This window comes from Chiroxiphia lanceolata, chromosome 5 (genome assembly GCF_009829145.1).
Source record: "Chiroxiphia lanceolata isolate bChiLan1 chromosome 5, bChiLan1.pri, whole genome shotgun sequence".
Taxonomy (NCBI): Eukaryota; Metazoa; Chordata; class Aves; order Passeriformes; family Pipridae; genus Chiroxiphia; species Chiroxiphia lanceolata.
In genome coordinates this window covers 57,944,000-57,966,237 of record NC_045641.1, presented here as the reverse complement: position 1 = coordinate 57,966,237, position 22,238 = coordinate 57,944,000, and the positions used below count along the sequence as shown (strand labels likewise).

The 22,238-nt window shown below is 42.5% G+C and overlaps 1 protein-coding gene across 3 annotated transcripts; it reads left to right on the top strand.

Moving 5' to 3' along the window:
* Positions 1-857: 857 nt before the first annotated feature.
* On the top strand, positions 858-21,608 carry MKRN1 (makorin ring finger protein 1). 3 transcript variants are annotated; one of them, XM_032688997.1, is made up of 9 exons: positions 907-1,091; positions 8,052-8,180; positions 12,322-12,551; positions 15,313-15,453; positions 17,274-17,500; positions 17,981-18,195; positions 18,881-18,991; positions 19,438-19,576; positions 20,007-21,608. In XM_032688997.1, the coding sequence occupies exons 1-9, from the start codon at positions 922-924 to the stop codon at positions 20,217-20,219; spliced, it is 1,575 nt and encodes a 524-aa protein (XP_032544888.1). In that variant the 5' UTR covers positions 907-921; the 3' UTR covers positions 20,220-21,608. The 3 variants fall into 3 exon arrangements, with proteins under 3 accessions (XP_032544889.1, XP_032544888.1, XP_032544890.1); XM_032688999.1 differs by lacking the exon at positions 907-1,091 and adding an exon at positions 1,843-1,864; XM_032688998.1 differs by lacking the exon at positions 15,313-15,453 and having other exon boundaries at positions 858-1,091.
* The last annotated feature ends 630 nt before the right edge of the window (positions 21,609-22,238 follow it).

Below are 22,238 nucleotides of genomic sequence, written 5' to 3'. Positions count from 1 at the left end.
TACCTCTTCTGTCCTGTCTAGTGCACTTCCTAAAGTCTGGCCATCTTAGGATGGTGTTCTACTGCCTATTTTTAGAGCAAAGGTTTAATTTCTGTATTCTCTAGAGTGACTGATGGCTTGGATATGTTTGATTTTTTAATGTATTTTTAAGTAGGGAGGCAAAACACCAGTAACACTGGCTCGGACAGACTTCCCCCTTCACCTCGCCCCTGCACCCCTCCTTGTCACTATCTTTTTGGGGTGTGTTTAGTGCTTGGCTCAAGACTCCTGTCAGGGAGAAGCCAAGGACATGATGTGGATTAGGCAAGCAGGAGTTTCACAACCAGGATTTATTACAGAGCCAGTGAGGTCGGGAGGGACCACCGCGGGTCATCCAGTCCAACCTCCCTGCTCCAGCCGGGTCGTCCTGGAGCACGTGGCACAGGATTGCGTGCAGATGGTTCTTGAATATCCCCAGTGAGGGAGATATTACGGCAGGAGGAGGCGATGTCTCTCAGCCCAAAAGCGCAGCACGGGGTGGCTCAGTGACGACTTTCGGGTGGGCTTTTGAGGCGCCACTGTCCCGTTTTGCTCCCCCACCTCCCGGCCAGCGCCATGTCGCCGTTCCGTGTTGCTGCTCCCGGGAAAAAGCCGTTTCCCGGCGCCAGCTGATTCTGCCGGGCGGGACGAGGCCCGGGTGCGGGGCAGCGTCGGAGGCGCTCCCGCCGGCGCCGCGGGGGCGCGCGCGGGTCTGCGCGGCCGCGCGGGGGCAGCACCGGCCCCGCCGCGCCCCGCGCGCTCCCGCCCGCGCGCCCCGCTCGGCCAATGGGAACCGCCGCTCAGGAGGGAGGGGGCGGGGCCTCGGCGCGCTCCGCCTCCCAGGCCGGAAGGCTCCCCTCCCGGAACTTCCGGCGCTGCCGCCGCCGTGCGGGATAAACAGAAATGGCGGAGGCGGTGGCGGCGCTGGAGACAACGGCGGGTGCGGCGGCCGCGGCTCTGGGCGCGCCCGCGGCGGCTGCGGGAGCGGCGGCCGCCGCCTTCGACTTCGCGGCCGTGCCGCCACCCTCCGCGGGGCCGGGGGGAGGCGGCTGGACCAAGCAGGTCACCTGCAGGTACGCGCCGTGTCCGCGGCGGGGCGGGCGGGGGGGGGCGGGCGCGGCCGCCCTTCCCTGTCCTTCCCTTCCCTTCCCTGTCCTTCCCTTCCCTTCTTTTCACCCCGCGGTCGCTTTTCCCTCATTGCCGCCGCTTCCCCCCCCCTTGTCCCCTTAACCCCCCCCCCCCCCCCCCCCCCACGGTCACGTACGCGCGGCGCGCGCCCGCCCGCGGGGGCGCGCTCCCGGCCCCGCCCCGCCCCGCGCGCGCCCCCGCGGCCGGCGAACGGGCCCCGCGGCCTGGCCGGGGCTGCGGCCGCACCGGCACCGACCGGACCCGCCACCGACCCCGGGCGGGGCTCCCGCGGGAGGCGGCGCGGCCGCGGCTCCGGGCCCGCCGGTGGGGGCGGTGCGGTCCTGGCCCCGACCCGCGGAACAGGGTTTGTTTCTGGGGCCGCGCCGCGCCCGGGGCGGTTTGGAGGCGCTGCCGGCGCCTTGCGAGGAGCCGCGGGCTGCGGTTCATTGTGTGCGAACGGGCCCGCAGTGCCCGGCGCGAAGGGCGGCCGGAAAGGATGGGAGAGGAAAGGGAAGGAAGTGCTGCGGCCGCGTCCCGCAAAGCGCGACAGAGCAGGAAATGCGAAGTAATTCGAGCGCTTGTGCGTTTCAATCCACATTTGAAATTGGAAACGGATTCCCGATTGATGCAGCGACAATTAGTTATTAAAGAGGAGAGCAGGAATACGTCAGGGCAGGCTGCGGGAGGCGAGAAGCGCTGCTGCCCGTGTCACACCGAGGTGCTGCGTCATTTCCTATCGGCGTTTTCCCTTAAACCGTATTTCTGATAAATCTTCTGTATGGGGTTATGCAAGCCGTGCTGCGTGTTTTAAAGCTTGCCAGATGGACTATTTTTAAACCTACACTGCTGGTCTGTTGGCAGGCAGAAAGGAATTTAAAACAGTTTTGTGAATGCAGACATATTAGTCTGTATGAAAGCAAATGGTAATCCAAGATTAACATCGAGGAGTATGTCCTGATTTTTTTTCAATTTTATTTTTAAATAAAGAAAAATAATAATTTTAAATTACTTTTAGCCCGAATAAGTTTCTGAGCAAGTACATTCCAAGTCACTTGGAAGTAAAAAGGAACATCTCTTGGGCAGAAGGGAAGATGCTCCAGATCTTGCTTCAGCTCTATATCTGTCCTGCATTTTCTTTTTACATTTGTGCCGATTGCATGTTGCAGCAGCAGCAGCAGCATGAAGAGCCGCTCCTCTGGCAGGAGCTTGCTCTCTGTGTCCCTTCACTGTGCTGCTCAGTGTGCCCTGTTTAAAACGTCCCTGTTCGACATTTATTTTGGCTAATGCCCTACTAACTGGTTCCCTTTGGGAAGCACCGTCTGTCAGCGCTCTCGGAGCGCTCCTGCAGAGGGCTCCTCCGGCGAGCCCCCGGGTTAATGTTTGATGCCGGGCACTTAAACGGGAGGAGGAAGCGGCCGCGGCCCGTGCTTAGCTCAGCTTTACGAGCAAGGCAAGGTCAGTGCTCCTTCTGTATAGATTGCCTCGTAATTTCTGGAGATTGAAAGGCTGAATTAGCCAAATTGGATTTGTGGGACGGCTATAGATGGGTATAGATGCAGGATCGATTTATTGAAGACAGTAACTGCCATAGTACAGAAGCAGTCAAGTTCATCAGGTCCTGCAGTGCAGTCAGTCTGTCTAGGGAATATACTTAGTTACAAATACTCTGGACTAGCAAGAAGGTAAAGCTACTCTTTTGTAATGGTTAATGTGCTTTAATGTCAGCTTAAACAATGAGATCTTGGCCTACGATCTGATGAACATCTCCATTCTTTATTCTCTTTGACTAATCCTGCTAGTTATCCCATTGCCGGCTTTATTAATTTTTACAGGGCTGTTCCAGTTGTAGGCAGAATCGCTTTCCTCAGACTTTAAAGTGAAATTAACAATTTTGACTTGGCCTTCTGGGAATATGTAATAAGAATTTTGGGTTTCTAAGTTTGGTTTCAGTAGGATGTATTCATATTCAAGAAGATATGTTTCTTATTATTAAATCTTGTTTTAATTTTATAAATGAGCTTGAGGATTTAACAGTAATATGAAGGGGTTAAGTTTCAAAATGCACATTTTTAGTGTGGGAGGTACAGCAGTTTCTGTCTGAGTAACACTGCACAATTCTGTTTGTTCACAGGCTTTTTTACTTGAACCATTGTAAGGGTGACAGTAAATGCTGCCTGAAAAACTTCTGGGAGACAGTGGTCCCTTCAGTATAAATGAGTTAGCCCTTCATGGCTGCTAAAGGAATACTGCTGTTCCACTGGAACTGGGAGGTTTAAAATTAGTAGCATAAGTGCTTGCTGCTCCTTTGAATACCTGATATGATAAATAGGTTGACTAATGAGTTTTAATGTGCCAGTGTGATATCCTTGGGATGGATGATTAATATCTCAGAGTGGGAGACACAGTGACTAAGATGAAGGACTTCAGTTTCTCCTAGACATACAGTTGTGCTGATGTTACCCTTCTGCTTTTCTTGCACCTAAAGTTCAGTAGTCTCACAGTGAAATATAGGAAAGCATCACATTCCCTAAGATATGATGAAAAATAGTTTTCTAATATTACTTCTGTGATTTAGCTGTTTTCAAGGCTCTTGTGCTTTGTAATAATTTATAATATTTTTAATCTGGAATAAATAGCAGAACTATTCAGAACTAGTTTAATATTCTGATCTTTTTCTTATTGCTGTCTTTGAAATAAGGAAAAGAATGGTGATCCTTGCCAAGTTTCTCAGTCCTTCAGTTGAGATGGATACATGGTTTTATGGAGTAGTGGTACAGCAAACCTGTTTTTCCATAGTCTTTGCACTGTTTGCTCCAGATGCTTGTGTTTTCCAGATGTCATGCTAAAAGTCATCAAGTTGATGTAAATAGATTACATTTCACTTGTTTGTTTAATAACTGAATGTAAATAAAACCCTTAGCAACTAATTGGTGTCTTTTGAGAGCTGTCTACATGTTTGTACCCTTGCTGTTCTTTCTGAAAACCTAGGTCAGGTATTTATCTGTCTTTTCATACGAAGAATGTGCAGTAGTCAATTAATGCCTTAGTTCAGTGCAGCACCAGGGATAAGATGTGGGGCACAAACCTGCCTGTATTATTCCTTCCGTTGCTGCTCTATTCTGGATCCCCTGATAACGTCTTGCTGAAGGAGGTTATGGAGAAGAAGGGACAAGGAGCTAAATGCTGTTAAGACCGACTTTTTTTCCCTTTTTCCGAAGGTTACTGACTCAAGTAGAATATCATCAGCCACTAATATGGCTGAATGCCCAAGTGCTGTGCTAGAACTGCATGTTTAGCCTCTTCCTTACTCCCTTCTTCCCTGGGAATTCCCAGTCTCTATATGGCACCTGAAGAGGCTAATGGCTGCAGTTGGCTGTTATCTGAGGATCCCTGGCCAGGCACAGCCACGGGGTTGGGGTTTGAAGGAGGTTTGCTGTTGGGTGTGACATTCTAATTTAGCAAAACCAGTAGTTTGATAAACAAAACAGCATTACCTGAAAGCAGAAACATGAAGTAAAGAACAAGCCCCATGTGAATAAGGAAACCCATTGCAAACTTCAAAAGCTATGGAAAGAAGCATTGCATATTGATATAGGGATATGCTGTTTTGATCAAGGCATCTGTAACTAGCCATGTGTTGAAAATTCTTCTATTCTGTTTGTTGGTGTCACTTGTGTTTTGTACAGTCAGGCAATGAACTGAACGGGGGAGATGATCTGGACTTGGACTCTGACGAGTTCTGTGGTCAGGTTCCCTATGCAGCTTAACCAAGTTATGCTTGTATATTTGAATAGGAAAGGCAGAGAGCACTGCTGCCAGAATAATTGCTTTTTGGATGACAGCATCGCAGAGACTCAGAGAAAATCCAGTTATATACTCATCTTGATCTAATTTTACTTTTTCAGATGAAATTACATGTGTTCTCTGACTACCTGACCAAATGCAAGTTTCAGATATCCTTCTATGTGTCACTGAGTGAGGCAGATAACTCATCTGTCTCTCAGTTTTAAGGATGCTTTTTTTGCTATAACAAGAATGAAGAGGCTGGTATTGCTGTTGTGTAGAGTTAAATTGAATAATCTGTCTGTATAAAGATGCTCTCCAAAATAAGTTTTGTCACCTTTCCCCCAAAATAATGCACTTTGTTTATTTATTGACATGACTAAAGCATGTTTTAGCCAAATGCTGCAATTCAATATGTAAAGTCTTAAATTCTTTGTGACCTTGCAGTAAAAATCTTACCTCTTGGTGAGGGGGAGGGTTGTGGAGGAAGTTGGTATAATCCTTGGAGAAATACATTTTTCTCCCCTCCCACTCCAGCCTTCTTGTTCAAATGATGCTGAATTTGCTGTTTAGGATTGAAGACCTTAAAAAGTGATGTGTGAATTAAATTGAACTTGGGAGTGTTTTACGTTTAGTCTCTTTCCTTATATCCTACCGTTTCTCTCTAATGAATTGTGACAACTTTCAGAATTATACAGAGTCTGTATTTGCAGAGGATTTCCTAACCTAAACTGGGAAAGAAAGAAAGAAAGAAAGAGACTTGGAGCTCCATTTCCTCTGTCTGAGAAGCAGTGGGAGAGTCTAATTTTGAGGCTTATGTGCTTAGGATAAGTCGTGTTGACCAAGTAGTTTCTATCAGATGTCCTCACTTCAGACTGGTGCCTTTCTCTTAGTCACTTATTTCAGCTGTAGTGCTGTCCCAAGGCTTTGTTGGCTTAAGGAGCAGTGTGGCTGGGCAGTGATCTGATCTAGATTAAAAATAACCATGGGGGCAGTGAAAGGAATGTCACGTTCCATCTGCAGCCATTTCCTGGTCTGAGTCAGCGGGTGGCTATGAAGTTGCTGCCCCAACACATGGGGGAAGCAATGCTGTGTGGAAATCAGCAAAGGGTGGAGATAACACTTGTTAAAGAACAAACACTAAACAACCTGAATTATTGTTTTTACCCTGTTGGTGTGACTCCCATTTCTTAAAAGCAAGCAAGCCAGAAATTCCAGTTATGTTCTGGTTCCGTGAGTTCATGGGTAGTTGGGTTGTTTTTTTTTCTTTTGAAGTGACTTTGTTTGTGGGTGGGTTATGATATTTTGTTGGTGGGTGGGTGGGGTGGGTTTGGTGGTTGGTGGGGGGTGTTGGGTGTTTTTTTTTACAGCAGAGAGTGCAAGCCTGGGTATTGTTCTCTTTTTGCAACACCCTATTCCTGATGTGTGCTGGCAGTTTGTGCTACCACTTTACCCTGCAGAGCTTCATCTTGGTCTTGGACTGCTTATTTTTTATGCAGGGCCACATTTCTTACCTAATAAATACGTGACTACAGTGTACAGGCAGGGGATTTTGAGGGTGAATTGCAGCCTGATGGCAAGTGTCAGCTGGTGGTCTGTAAAACCAGTTCAGATTTTTTTTTAGCCTTAGTACGTTGAGTACACACTGGTGTTGTGCATCTCTTAAAACTCAGCCTCAGGTTTTAATATCTTCCCTAATACTGGATTGCAAATGTTATCTGGTGAATTATTCACTTGGTCTTATCTGACTTCCTAAAAATATATTGGACTAAATAGTTGTGCAGAAATGCTTTTGCAGTTCAACAACTTGTCACCTTTCCTGTTTAGGAATATCAGCTGAATGTACTATTTTATGAAGAGCTGACTGAATCTTGTTTTGGGCTGCTGAAAGATGATCCTTGTCTCCTGTGCTGGCTGTGTGGCGGTGTAGTCAGCTGGTTGGAGGACCTGGTTCTGCTGGCTGTGCAAAATGGTGGAAGTGCAATAGGAGGAGGGCAGGACTGCCCCATTCAGCAGCAGTATGGGGTTAGAAGGGCATAATCTGCTTTTCAGTCTTTCTTCAAGTTGTGTTTTGTGTGTAACCTAAATCCTCACAAATTTTCTTGTTTATGAGGTCTTCATATTTCCAATGAGTTCAGAGTTTGCAACTTAGTTGGTGTCTGGGGACCAATACTGCTTCTTTCTCAACTGAAGTGTTGGTAAACATAACTACCTCTAATGTAGGTTTTTACTTTTTTTTTTTTTTTCAATTTTTTCCTTTTTTTTTTCCTTGGCTAATACTTTTATGTGGATTGGGAAAGATGTACTTGAACTGGTATTTTCAGTTGTAATTTTGATGTGAACATACTGAATCTGAATAGTTAAAGTGCTTTTTGTTTCAAGAAACTTACGTCTTCTAGGTTAAAATTAAAAAAAATAAAATTGAAAACGACTGTTCAGTTTTCTTGAACAGCTGAATTGAAGATTAAGCTTGTGCTACTGGACATGCTAAAATGTAGCAAACTCTCTTCAAAAGCTTTGAAACTATCCAAATCTTTCAAGACAGGCAGCACAGTGTTGAAGCAGGGTGCTTCAACTGATTATTTGGCTCCTATTGCAGGAATCAATGCGTGTGTTTTGTCAGATGTAATTATCCATCACAAACATGATTTGCATTCTTGGAGAGGAAATTCACTTTTGATTGAATTATTTATGAATTCAGAATAGATTTAAACCCTCAGGCATTTTGTTTAGGGTGTGTCTGGTTTTGGTTCTTTGATTTGGTGGTGGGATTCTCTAAAGTTTTTGCTTGTATCAGAACACAGGAACTACAAGTAAAAACTTTGTCCAAGACTCTTTCCTCTGTGTCATGGCCCAGGATAACTGTTTGCTTTACAGGTTTTTTTTCAGGCTTTTGTAAGGGCAGGTCCCTAAATGTGCTGTGCAATTCAGTGGAATAGCTGAGGCTTCCTCTTTTCTCAGATGTTCTTATTTTTGTGTTTATACTGGAGCAGGGTCCCATGAGTCTTTAGTGCTGTTCTTAATTGAGCATGCCTTGATTTATAGAATAACAAAATCATCCAAATACTTTGTTTGCAACTTCAGTGCTTCTCCTTAATTCACAGTAATCTTTTGTCTTGCAGATACTTCATGCATGGAGTTTGCAAGGAAGGAGACAACTGCCGCTACTCCCATGACCTCTCCACGAGTCAGTCTGCCATGGTGTGCAGGTATTACCAGCGAGGATGCTGTGCTTATGGAGATCATTGCAGGTAAGGAAATGCTCTTGACCCTCCTGCAGCAGTCCTTTCACTCTGAATCCCTGAGGAGAGAGCTCACAGAATGGCAGTGAATCTTAGTGTTCTCCTTTTTCATTGCAACTTCAGAAGTTTAAAAAAGTAGCTTTTCACCTACTCTGTTCTCTTGCTAAGTAGCAGTGTTTGCTTTGCTATGCAAATAAGTGAGTGAAGGTGAGACCTTGTTTTTGTAAAAGTAATAGTTGTCAAGATGTGGGGTTTACTTATTTGTTCATTAATAACGTGAGTAGATTAGTTGAAATCTGAGACTACATTCAGACTTAGTTGAGTGGATAAAACTGAGTTACATTTGTTAAGTGACAATAAAAACTGAACAGGTAAGAATTTTTTTTTCCTAGTATTGTGTATCTCTTGAGGAATTGGTACTCTGATACTTGAACTGCCATTTTGGAAAAGTAATTGGAGTTTGTCATGTAAGTACTAAAATGCTGCCTGTACAAAATAGTCATACATTATGAAAACATAGTATGAATTAAACTGTACCCCTGAAATTATTAAAAAAGAAAATCAACTGTGAAGAAAGGAAACTGATACTCTCCTTGTGGAGCAAAGCTTTACAAAGACCTAGGGGTGTTTGTTTCGTCATACATTGATTTTACTAAAGTTTATCAGAAGTTTTAACATTCTGTCTTATTGCATTTCTAATGATTGACTAAATATTTGCATCATGATTTAATATGGTAGTTCATAGTTAGCTTTGCTTTCGTGTATGTATAAGAAAGAGAACAACAAAAGCCTCCCTGTAGCCTTCTATGTGCCAGTGTTGCTTTCTTGATCATGTAGATCATGGTCTCCAAGCTTTGGATCATACCTCCATCAGTGAAAAACTTCTGAGCTCCCACCAACATACATGTTTATAGTTTATATGTATCTGCTGTTGTGCTAATGTTATATACATTATAAAACATACACACAAATCAGAATTTAAGAGAAGATGTATTAAAGGTGAAATAAACAATATTTAATAAAAATTTTATAAACAGTCCAAAACTATTGTTACTGTCACTAAAAGCCTTATTAGTAATAATATTTTTTTACTGACAGTGATGTTGATTCAGTGGGATTCACTGTTTTCTAAAAATCTCAGTTTAACACTTTGTAATAGTTATTTGAAGGTCCCATTTGAAGTTCAGTTTTTTTCAGTCCTTGGTTTTAATGGCTGTCAGAACTGAAAAAGATCTTTCACAAAGATATGCAGATCCCAAAGGAAGTGTATTGTTGGCTGCACTTACTAATGTGTGATAAATTTAGCCGGTAAATTTCCATTTTCCCTGATGTCAATCAGCTGTTCTTACAGATTAACTGGAAGGTGTTGCATTGTTATATTTTTAGCAAATGGGTTCAAAATGCACAGGACCTCTGAGTTTGGAAAATTTCTAAACATGTTAGAGAATTGTTTCCAAGCTTTAAGTGTACAAGATATGTAAGTTCTTTTTGGAGTTGACACACTTGCATAGTTTTTACCAATAAAATTGCATAGTGATGGAAATATTTCATTTTCAAAATGTTATCTGCATAGCATGAGTTTCTTTCAAAGAGCAGTTACCTGTTCTTAGAATGTCTTTGCCTTGAAGGGGCACTTTGAGTGTATTTGGTTTTGGTTTGGTTTTTTTTTTTTTAACATCTGCTCAGTAGCTTATTACTAATAGCGACTTGTCATCACAGAAAAGGTCACAAATTTGGACCACTTGTCTTTGTGAAGTAAACATACATAACTCATCCTTGAGTCATCAATTTTTAACTGCTTTACCGTGAGATAATCAGCAAACATCTCTGTGGTAGAAAAGATTTTTATGGTGGCTCTCCAACTCTTAACTGTTGTAAACGTTTGGCTATTTAAAGGTCTTATTTTTACAAAATTGACTATATTGATGGTGTTCTTTAGTTCTTGGGTGCTTCTGGATCCCTCTTTGCTACAATATCTTACCTATGAATGAGGCAGTGAATGAATTTCTGGTGTGGTGTTATCTCTGGAACCTTACCCTGGAATCGTTTATTCTGGTCAGAGCAGCTGCTCCTTCAGTGATTTCACTTGCACAGTTTTCCCATAAAGCATTATTTTTATTAAAGTAGTCATTTACTGTTGAAAATGTTTCTCTTCTGGTACATCTTTCCTTTGGTGTCTCACAAAAAGTATTTCTTCATGTATTTTATTATTGAAACAGAATCTAACAAGTATAAGCTGAGACATGTGAGAAACATCTGTTCTTTCTTCCTGTACAACAAACTCCTCGCACTAGTTCTTGTACTTGTTTCTTCAGATCTCTAGCAGTGTTTTCTGTGTGTTTCCCAACAGTATTTGCTGACAAAGGAACGTGTTTTACTTTGTCACCATATTGTTTTCCATATGTAGTTTCAACCATTTTTACCACAGTAGGAAGAACAAGTGGTCCAGTGGTATGTGGCTTTTTGTTTTTCATTGTTATGAAAACCTCAGAAGAGGCTTTTAAACACTTTCATGAAAAGTTCTCTAAAGCACTGGGTTGAGTATGGTATGACTTGAAACATCGTGGGAAAAAATTGTAGAGGTTTGTCCTCATGTTCTGGATGTTCAGATTTTCGGTGTCTTGCTAACTGAGATGGCTTCGTGCTATCATTAGCTCATGTCTCAAGGTACAGTATACACTGAGGGCAAGGTTCTTTGTTAATAATAGTGAATGTAAATCCTTGTTTCAAATTGCCTTCTTGGTAATCTTGATTTATTTTGTGCTCCCCCTCCCCCCAAGTTCTTGTCAGAGCTGAATAGCCTGGCATTGTTTTTACTTTGTAGAGTGGCTGATGAAGAGCTTGCAGTAGTAGGAGTAGAAGTGCTAACTCTGACATTTTCTTGTTTGCTTTTGCTCACATTATCAGAACTGTCGTCAGTACACAGTTGGGGGAATCTTTTCAAGGCACTTGTTCTCTTTGTCAGGGTTAGTTTAGGTAAAAGAAGATAATATCATCTGTCGATCCATTTAAGTGGGCACAAGCAAACTGCAATGTGTTGCAATATGCTGAAAGTGAGTGAATGAGGGGGGGTGCCACTGTCAGCCCCACTGGGTGGTGGAACACCTGCTTCTCCTGCAGGGCACCTCGTACATACCACACGTGGGATCCTCTGACATATGGGCTGAGTGAGGACACTGCTGTCAACCTGTATGTTAAATATTAATACTTTGGTTTTTAAAGGGGGAAAAGAATTACAAAAAGTTCTAGTATTCTCTTCCTGCACCCCAGTGGTTTGTCTTGCACACCTCATAGGGTGCGTGCACTTTGGAGGCCACTGATGTAGAGGACTGAAGGCTTGACTTTTAAATTTGGGCTTCATAGGATTAGGATTTCAAAGCTGACATTTGGTTGGGAGCATCTCTTTAATGTGCAAGAACTGTGACATTTTAGTGTTTTCAATCTGACAAAAGGTAAATTAATCACAGTCACTTAAAACTTTTGTATGATCTCAAAAAATTCCCTCCTATTGTCCTTGAAATTAGGCAGCAAATATCCAAGACTTCAAAGGTACACTTGTAATTTATTTTCCCCGTGTAGTCTACTGGTTGCTAGAAGACAGATTTTTGAGGGAAATGGTGCTTTCCTGTTTGTGGGTGGTAGGGATCAAAGTGTTCTGAGCATCATTTTCCACAGTGAGTTGAGAGAGCCATTAGAAATAAGTACTAAAATTCAGTGTAAAATCTGAGTGACGCAAGATGCTCAGACACAGGAAAAGAATCATTTATGTTGGTGGGGTTCTCTGAAGTAAAGCTGAATGAACTAATTTTTCTCATTCAGCAGTACTGCATATGCACAGTAGGTATCTGACCAGTTGTAGACATAATTGAAGTTCTGTCTGTGTAAATTAAGTAAAAATTGTGTTATGCTGCTCCATTTTCTCTAAAATCATGAGTTCCTTCTGTTTCCTTAAGCAGTGCTGACAGATTACACAAGTGGAAGGAAGCATGTCTCTATAAAGGGTCATCAGTGACTTTCTCTTTCAAGCCATTTCTAGGTCCTCCTTCCAAACAGCACGTTCACATCTTCATCAGTTTATTTCCAGTACGTTGGTCTGCTCTACAAAAGTCTTTTTTATGAAAAGTTGACGTGATGATGTTTGTCTTTTTAGGTATGAACATACCAAGCCACTAATACAGGAAGAAGTGGCAGATGTGAATCCAGATGCAGAAATCTATCCCTCAGTGTCCTCAGACTTCGCACCGCTCCCTGAAACCGTTGAAGAATTTATTGCTGAGATAGAAGATGATGAAAACACGGATCTGGCAGCTGCAGGAGTAGGTGCTGAAGACTGGGTGAACGCCGTGGAGTTTGTCCCTGGGCAGCCGTACTGTGGACGTGGTAAGCTGATCATGGGACAGCAGTGGATTTCCATCATGGGTCAACAGTTTGTAAATAATTGCACATGTAGTGCATTTATCTTAATGCTTTTGGGTACAGCTATTCATATTTATTAACCCCTTCAAGTGAGCTTGAGTTTTCCAATGTGAAGTTGGACCGACCGTTCCGCATCAGTTATTACTGTTGTTCTGAAACTGGGTGTACTTTGACAGTCTCTGCGTGACTGTGTTTGCTGTGCTGTGCCTCTGAATGACTTGGGGGATCTCTTTCTGTCAGGTTTAGTTTGCATATGTGATTGGAGAAGAAAATATTGGTGATGCAATTAATATCACTACTCTGGGAAGATAGTCTGCTGCCTTTGTGTTTTGGGCCAGTTGGCTTGTTTCAGGGTGTTTTTGCAATCTTTTAAAGGTTTTTCAGTGGAGGTACAGATTCCCATGGAATGAATTGAACCTAATGTTTGCTTTCATGCATCCATGGCAGTTAGGCCAGAGGCCGAAAATGAATTATTCTAGTTACCTTTCTGAGACTGAACTTGCTATTACTGTGACAGACCATGACAAGAATGAGACTGAAGAAGCTCATCATACGGGACCAGACAGTTTGAGTAGCGTAATTGTCACTGCTTTCCCTGCAGAAAGGTAGTACAAAGTCTTAAATTTGAAGTGAAAAGCAGGCTGAAGGTGTTTACTTAAAAATCATTTCAGTTTGGCTCTCTAATACTGAAGACCCTGAGTACTTAAATTACTGTGTGAATTCAAAATGGACACCTTGTGTCCAGAAGAGTTCAAAGTTGCCATACAGTGCTCAAATTATATGCTACTTTCTCTCCACAGCACTACTCAGATTCTCAGATCTGAAACGACAGTTACCTTCTCAGTGTTCCAGGGTGCTGCTTAAAGCCTGCTGTGATCTGGTTTGAGGAGAGTGAAGAGGAAAGGAATGACCAAGTGACACAAACAGTTTGCTGGTGTTGTTGAGATGTTTGATTATGGAGTTGTTTGATGAATGTGTGACTTCAGCATATCCCAAAGGAAGAAAAACTTGACTGCTACCTGTTAGTGTGTCACCTTACAGTCAAAAAAGATACAGCTTCTGTGCTTGTTGAGACAGAGGATCCCTTTTTTTTTATATTCTTTCAACCAGAATAGAATAGTTTAGGTTAGAAAGAACCTCTGGATTTCATCTGGTTCATTTCCTGCTCCAAGGTTGCCAGGGGCTTTTTTAGTTGAATCTCTATCCTTGGAGATGTTCAAAGTGCCATAAGCTCTGGGCATCCTTTGCAGTGTTTGGCTTCTTTCACAGGGAAAACCTCTTTCCTAGTATGTAATTGGATTTTTCTCTGCCTCAGCTTGCCTTCTGCCGCTTGTCCTGTGCACATCTGACAAGAGTCAGTCTCTCTTCTTGGGCTTCAGCCTCATTAATGGCTGGGTGGCCCTCCACTGGAATCAATTGATTGCGAGTTTGAACAGCCAGAGATCTTTTAAATACACCTACTCCTTAAGGAAGAGCTGGTGTTTTCTCTGGAATTCCTGAAGTGTATGAATTTTTCATTATACTGTCAACTTAGTTTAACTGAAACAGTTTCTTTTTCTAAGGGTCAGGCTCATTTTTCATGGAAACTTGTGCCAGATTAAGTTAAATAACATTCTCTTCTCTGAATCTTGTCACAAATTCTGTTTTATATCCTTTCAAATTTGATGTATTTTAATGTACAAACATACTCAGCCGTTTCTGTTCTGAACAGTGCCGTGATGCTAATTCCCATGGTGACTTGTTAAAAGCTGTGTTTGAAAAAAGCTTTACTGTTCTGAAACCACTGTCTTTATGAAGCTACAGAAATGAAGAACCTTGCTGTAGCGATCAGGTAGATGTATGCAGCATGTCCTACAGTGTAAAGCCTTACAGATTATTCTTGTCAAATGTCTGGAGAAATGTACAGATGCTTAGTAACTTTAAACTGGAACTTATTTGTCAAGGTTAGCCAGAAGCCTGTGTGTTTTAAGTTGTCTTACAAATGATGAACATTCAGGGGTGGCAGTTTAACCATGCATAGCTTGGGCTATAATGCTTATCTTCTACTATGAATCTCTGATTTGAGACTAAACCTGGTATCTTGAAGTTCACTTCAGTGCCGGCAATGGTTCTTTGGATATTCACTTGTTCGTTGTACAAATGTGCCACATTTCCATATTTGTTCTGCAGCTACTGCTGCTACATGTTCTGGAGTATTGAGGAAGAGTAGAAAGGCAGAAATACAAGAAACACTGAATTAGGTGGCTGTTTCCTGGTACTACAAGATGAATGTATTTGATGCTACAAAGTGTGTCCCAGAGCGGAAGCAGGTGGTGTGTGGATTGAAGGTAACAAACCAGTTTTTCCACTAGCATGGAAAAACTTCCCCTGTTGACTGGAAAGTGGGCAGTGAGAAGATGGGGATTGAGTCCACCTACTGGAGAGCAGTGATTTGGGAAACAGCAGACAGAATCATAGAGAGCGAATATTACTCTGAGTGATGTTGGATTTGTAACTACGGAGGCAGCGGAGTTTTCTGAATGTCTCTAATTGTGCTTTCAAAGAGGAAGCAAAACTGTAGTTGATACAGAAAATATGCATGCTGTTCCAGCCTTACAGTAAAGAGTTTCTTCCTATTTCTAATCTAAACCCACCTTCTTTCAGGTTGAATTTCAGTTTGAAAGCATTACCCCTTGTCTTATCATTACATGCCCTTGTAAAAAGTCCATCTTCATCTTTCTTGTAGGCCCCCTTCAGGTACTGGAAGGCCGCAATAAGGTCACCCCGGAGCCTTCTCTTCTCCAGGCTGAACAACCCCAACTCTCTGAGCCTTTCCTCATAGGAGAGGTGTTCCATCCCTCTAATCATCTTCATGGCCCTCAACTAGGTAAAAAAATCTGTAACAACATTAACTAAAACAAACACTGGCAAATACAACAGTCGAGGGAATAAATTCTGGATGGTAGTTGTGATTTTTTGTTACTTCTTTTGGAAGTGAAGACCATGGATTTCAAATGGGAGAGGGCAAGTGGGATTTCAGGAAGTATGTACCTATTTTCATATTATGCTGAGCTACTCAGAAGAGTAGGTAGAGCCTAGTATATGGTTTCTTGTTACTTTTCTTGGTGTTAGGTCACTAGAACGCATGGGGAAGAAGAGGTAATGAACATGCTTTGGTTGGGAATCTCTGACTGAAAAGTGAGCAGGTTGGCAGGTGACTTATTATTCTATTACACAGCTGCTTTAGAAACACATGTTTCTAATGAACACACTGGTCCAAGATCAGTGTGAGTGACTGCTACAGTCAGACATGGCTCAAGAAGCAGACTTGATCTTATTTTGAGAGCTAATTTTTTCCTACGCTAATCTTCAATATTTGCTTGATCCCCTAAAACTCTGAGGTCTCAGGGACCTGCTTTTTCTTTACCTATGTCCCCAAACTAACAGACTGATAAATGCCTATTTTATCTCTTTGCTCCATGGGGTTGAAAACTGCCATTGTGCAGCCTCTGATTCATTTTGAGAAGGAGTTTGTCCTTCACTTTAGCTGATTCAAGTATGCTTCTGGTAGTTTCTGATAACTTCTCCAAATCTAGTGCTTGAACAGCTTCTAAAAGTTATGCTTTCTTACAGCATGGATAACTTGTTACTCTTGTAACAGCTGGTTATGTAAATGAAGTCCAGCTGCTGTTCTTACTGGTGTTTTTTCTGAATATAATAATACTTTATGTTTATTACATCCTCAATTTCACACTGACTGCTTTTATCTTGTAATTTAGTGATCATCCTGCTTATGTAATAATCTCAAAAGGCCTGTTTGACTCGTGGTGATCCAAACAAGGGTATGTTCAGGAGGTGCAGGGAGAAGTGTTAAGCAGCAGCTGTCTAAATGGGGAAGAGAAACAATACAGATTTCAATTCAATTTAGAATTAGGTACAGGAATTCACTTAGGGTTTTGCAAAAGTGATGGCCAGCTTAGAATGTAGTGAAAATAGCCTGAACTTCAGTTTCTTAGGTTCATCTGTCTGGGTGATAGACAATATCTGTTTAGGATAGGCTTTTTGGCAAATATGTAGAACTGAGTTAGTTTGAGAGGCATGAAAACCACTTCTGTGTAATTCCTAGAGATGCATGGGAGTCTAGAAATGAAAGTTTGTTCATGCTGAACAGCAGCGTGCTAATTAACCAGCGCATAAGGAACTGCTGATGTGGTGTTCCCATACTAGCATTTTATTATGCTGGATGCACCTTTATTACTCCCTTTATTAGCTGTGTAATTTCTGGGGACAAAACCTGTTAGCTTTAGCTGATGTGAAAAATTTAGCTGAAGTGAAATTGATTCTAAAAGCAGAGAGAGATTTGTAGCCTTATTTAATTGTTGCTGAACCAGAATATGTATAGCAATGTATTTAAGAAGCTGAGGACTACTCAGAGTTTTCTAGTGTGGACTTAGCCTGTAAGTGGATCTACCCTGACCACTGAAGCCTTGATAGCTTTAGTCTTGCCTTGGGTTGAAGGATGAAGAAATCGGTCTTGAAATTTCTAGAGTGGGAAAAATAACTGTTAGTTCAGATTGAGGGTGCATGAAACTTGGACTGAAATGAACCTTGGTTGTTTTTATTATTCTCTTTGGATAACTTGAATGTTGTTACTCTTGGTGCTCTAAATCCGAATGTATTGCTTACTGTCTTTCATTCTGTTCCCAGCTGCCCCTTTCTGTGCTGAAGCACCCTTGCAGGAAATGGTGATTGAGGAAGAATATGAAAAGCAGCAAGCAGACGTGGAGATAAAGAAGGAGCTGTGCCCCTACGCTGCATTAGGAGAGTGTCGTTATGGAGAAAACTGCGTGTACATCCATGGGGATGTGTGTGATATGTGTGGCCTGCAGGTCTTGCATCCAATTGATGCTGCACAGAGATCTCAGCACATAAAGGTAAGCAAACAACTGTCTGGTGTTAAACAGCTCCAAGTTATTGCTTCCTAGCTCTCCTCAATCACTCGTTACTAATCCCTTCCATTTGAAGGCGTGTGCAGGTCAGGCAGTGAATGAAATTCCGGTTGTAAACTAGACTGTTTCCTGTCATGGCCCTACTCAAAAGCAGCTGGGTTTTCTTATCTGTGCTGGGAGAGCAGTCTGCTTAAAGATTCTAAAGCTTTTTTCTTTGCCTAGTAAAACTGGATGGTCTTTTAGATTGCCTTTTCATGTTTACAAGGAAAGTCTGAAAAAGGAATTTGAACTCTGAACTGATCGTTCCCTGTCTGAGCAAATTTTGAGGATAAAGATTTTTTTCAGTTTAATCATACTCCATTCAGTATGGAAAACAGCAGAGTAAAACTGAGTTTAAAAACCTGCTTAGACCTCACCAGGTGAACAGTTGTCTCTGTAGTCGTTTTCTTTGTCTCTCCTTTTCAGTCTTGCATTGAAGCTCACGAGAAGGACATGGAGCTTTCCTTTGCCGTCCAGCGTAGTAAAGACATGGTGTGCGGGATATGCATGGAGGTGGTGTATGAGAAAGCTAATCCTAGCGAGCGCCGCTTTGGGATCCTCTCCAACTGCAGCCACACTTACTGTCTCAAGTGCATCCGCAAGTGGAGGAGTGCTAAGCAATTTGAGAGCAAGATTATAAAGTGAGGCACTTTCCCATTTCGATTGTGCTTTGTTACTGTGGAAGAACTTAGTAACTTGTGACAACTTGCAACAGACTTCCAGATGCAGACTGCACAGAGACTGCATTTAATCCATACTAACTTAGTTTGGAAGTGAAATAATTGTTGGGGATAACATTTACACTCTGATTTGGTTAATACATTTTAACTTTGCTAAACTCAGTGGTAGAAAATAACTGTTTATTTAGTAGCATGTTGTCCAGTGGTTACTGTTTATGTCTTGGACGCTCAGACGGGAATCTAAAAACAGATTAACCAGTTCAGAATGTATGCTACTTAATTTATTACTGCCCTGGAGCATTACTTAGTTGACAAAACATTACTCCATCTAAGGCTGTTCTGAAAAGTAGAGACTTCCAATCAAATAAATACAGGAATCATACCAAAATAAATTTATTTAATTCTAAAGAAAAAGGAGTCCGTGTGAAGTGTTTTTTCAAGCTTTCCTGAGACAAGCTGCCATTGCCGTTGAGTTCTTGGAGAGTTTAGGTTATCCTCGTGTAAGAGAATGTAGATTGAAAAGGTCGTACAGCAAGTATACAAGTGCAATACCTCTTTAAAGATGGATATGTGCCATGACTTGTTATATAGGAGGGAGAGCGCCCTGTAATGTGGAATTTTGCAGCACAGTCTGTTCATTTCCCAGGTCCTGCCCAGAATGTCGGATCACATCTAACTTTGTCATTCCAAGTGAGTACTGGGTGGAGGAGAAGGAAGAGAAGCAGAAACTCATTCAGAAATACAAGGAGGCAATGAGGTATGAGCAATGCAGCCTTTTGTCAAGTTGAGACTGCAGAGATAAAGGCACACATGGAGAAGGGTGTTGATATAAAGCCCCTCTCACACCTCCTTTCCACCACCTTGTGTGAAGTGCATCTTTGCCTATCTGCCCACAGATGCATGCAACCACACAGTCCCAAAGCTATTCCCGTGTTCTTTGACCTCAGTCTTTCCCTTCTATACACAAAATGCTGGTGGTGTAGCCATGAGGCAGTACAAGTGCACTGCAAACCACCAGTGTCCCTCTGCATGCATTGGCCCAGATGTGTTGTGTAATACATCACTTCTGTGTGTTTGCCTTACACTGACAAAATACCTTCAGCCCCTGGTACCTGAGATCCTTGTGGACCTACAGGTAAATGCAGTTCTGAAGTCCCGACTGGGGTCTGCACTCAATAAGGGTTGCGATATTTTCCTTTCCAGCAACAAGCCATGCAGGTACTTTGATGAAGGCCGTGGAAGCTGTCCATTTGGAGGGAACTGTTTTTATAAGCATGAATATCCTGATGGTCGCCAAGAGGAGCCACAGAGACCCAAAGTGGGAACATCGAGTAGATACCGGGTCAGTGCTGCTGTTTGTTTGTCCTTTCCATACAGAGAGCACAAGAGGGGGGTGCATTATGTCTTCTGCCTTGAGAAGAGGACAGGGAGATGTTGACTTTTTCCTTACCCCCCCCCCCGCCCTTCTGATAGACCTCTGTAATGGTGAATTTGAAGGAATCAGTAATCTGAAGTTTGTGAATGCTGGAGGCCAAGATGAAAAGACTAAATTTGAAAAACTTTCTTACAACATATTGAAGTAGAAATATTGGGTAGCATTAATAGGGGTGTGTAAGGGTAAATTCTACTGGAGGTCAGTATCTCCCTGAACGAGAACTGTGATTTCTTGCCTGTCAGAAAGTACACCAGGGGCTGAACGTTGCCAGCCTCTGGAAAGGCTCCTACTTTGTACCATGTGGTCACCCGGGGAAATGCTTGTGTTCCGCTTGCAGGCCCAGCGGAGGAATCGGTTCTGGGAGTTCATCGAGGAGCGGGAGAATGGTGATCCATTTGAAACCGATGAGGATGAGGTGGTGACCTTTGAGCTTGGTGAGATGTTGCTTATGCTGTTGGCAGCAGGAGGTGACGATGAGCTAACGGATTCCGAGGACGAGTGGGACTTATTTCATGATGAGCTGGAAGATTATTATGACTTGGATCTATAGCACCTGTCAGTGGAGTGTGGACTGTTGTCTTGGCTTCAGGCAGTAGCTATTACCTGTGGTGTTGTGGCAGTGCCTGTGTTTCTCCTAGGCAGGCCGATCAATTCCAGGTGCTGTTGTAATAACTTTTACCCAGGGTCTGTCTCTTCCCATCCCCTCCTCTCCCACCCCAGGAGTGTTGTTTTTCCTCTGTTTAAACAAATAACAAGAAATAAATCTTTAAAATGTTAGTTTTTGTAAAAATAAATTTAACTGTCAAACAGTTAGCTTAGGTTTGTTGCTTCATCTGTGTACCCAACAGAGTTCACCCAGTTCCAGGGTTAAAGTGTTTACAGGACTTCCACACTCATTTTGAAGAGCCCAGATACAAAAATGAGCAGTGGCCATGCAGTGGGGATGTAAATTGGCTGATGGCCCTTCTTCTGTCTTTGTACCATTACTTCTGATTTCAGGCCAGATACCAATACTCTTTCTGGCATCAGCTCCGTTCCAGCCCCCTCATGTACACGTCTTCATTTGTGATTTTGGTCTCTGTTTACTTGCACATTACTATTACTACTGTGTAACCAGAACCAGGTGTGAACGTTCTGGGTTTTTACTGTGTTTAGCATGAAAGGAAAATGTCTTTGTGAAAGGAGAACTCTCTATGTGTATATACCGATAAATGTGGAGTTGGACCCCAAGAATGGGGAGACTCTGTAAGTTAAAAAATAACAAAACCATCTTTCATCCCCTCTTGGTGCATGAAGTCTAGCCTCCAACTGGACATGAAACTGGTTTAGTGGTCTCAGCCCAGTCTGTGGCAACGATCTTAACTATCGCTTAACTTGATAAACAGCACTCCCTAATACACCAGCTCTATTTCATGTGTATGGTTAGGGTTGTCAGGAGCAGAAATCCGGTTAGCCAAGGTGGGGTCAGAGGAACACCAGAGAGGACCCTTTAGCTTTATCGCTCTGTAAGTTTTAGAACTTCATGTAAACACTTAAGCCGTGAACTTTGCTAGGAAATCACTGTTCCTCTCAGCTGCTCTGAGGTTCACGTGCTCTCTGCAGCTGAGTGAGGCAGGTTGCCTGGTAAAGCTGTTCAGTTTATGTGACTTACTGCTTACAAAGGCAGTCATGCAGTTTCTGGCTGTAATTTGCATTGAGAAATTACTTTGCCACCAAAGCCCCGGCACAGGAATTTTAACCTTGCATTACATTATTGCTGTTTTTTATTGACTTGTGGATGCCCCGTGATCTGTTCTCCTGCTGCTCTTGTCCCCTAGACTGCCTCTCCTTTCACTTTTAAATGGAATGAGAAATTGTTCTGAGGTCTATAACGTATTGTTTTGCAGCTGCCTTTTGTAAGAAGCACTTTTCCCAAATAAAAAAAATCAAAAAAATTAAACAAGAAGTCAGTCTGTTCTTTTATGTTTGAAGCTTCTGGTTTTTAACTTGATTATTTTTGTGTGTTTCTGTAAATATAAAGGCATTTGTCACTTTTTCTTAACTCCTCCAGAACTGTGTCACTCTCAATATGGAATTTTAGTATTGTTACAACTTTTCTAGCAAAGAGCCTGTAATGTAAGGAACACATTCTGCACAGACAGCTGAGGCAGTGAAAAGGTTGAAGGAATATCTAGGGCCATTACTGAGCACAGATATGGCTTGCTTTCTTGGAAGTAGTTTTTGCACTATTGTATTACTTTTATTTGCCCTGAACAAAGCCCCAGTTGCAGTACATATTCTGTCCATAGTTTCCTGTCGTAATGATGTTGGCACAGCAAGCCCAAGGACTGCTACAGGCCACTTCCGTTGACTCCACATGCTTTTATAAGCCTATGTGTGTTCAGAAAGAAGCATTTTTCTGCAGAAATACATGAAGTTGGAAGTAAACTAGTAAAAACTTATTTAGTTGCTGAAGGATATGAATAAGACAACTTTAACTGAACAAACTAAAGCCATCTTTGGTTTGTTTGGTTGGTTTGGTTATGTTTGTTTTTTTTTTCCAGGGCCAACTAACAGAGGGAGAAAAAGA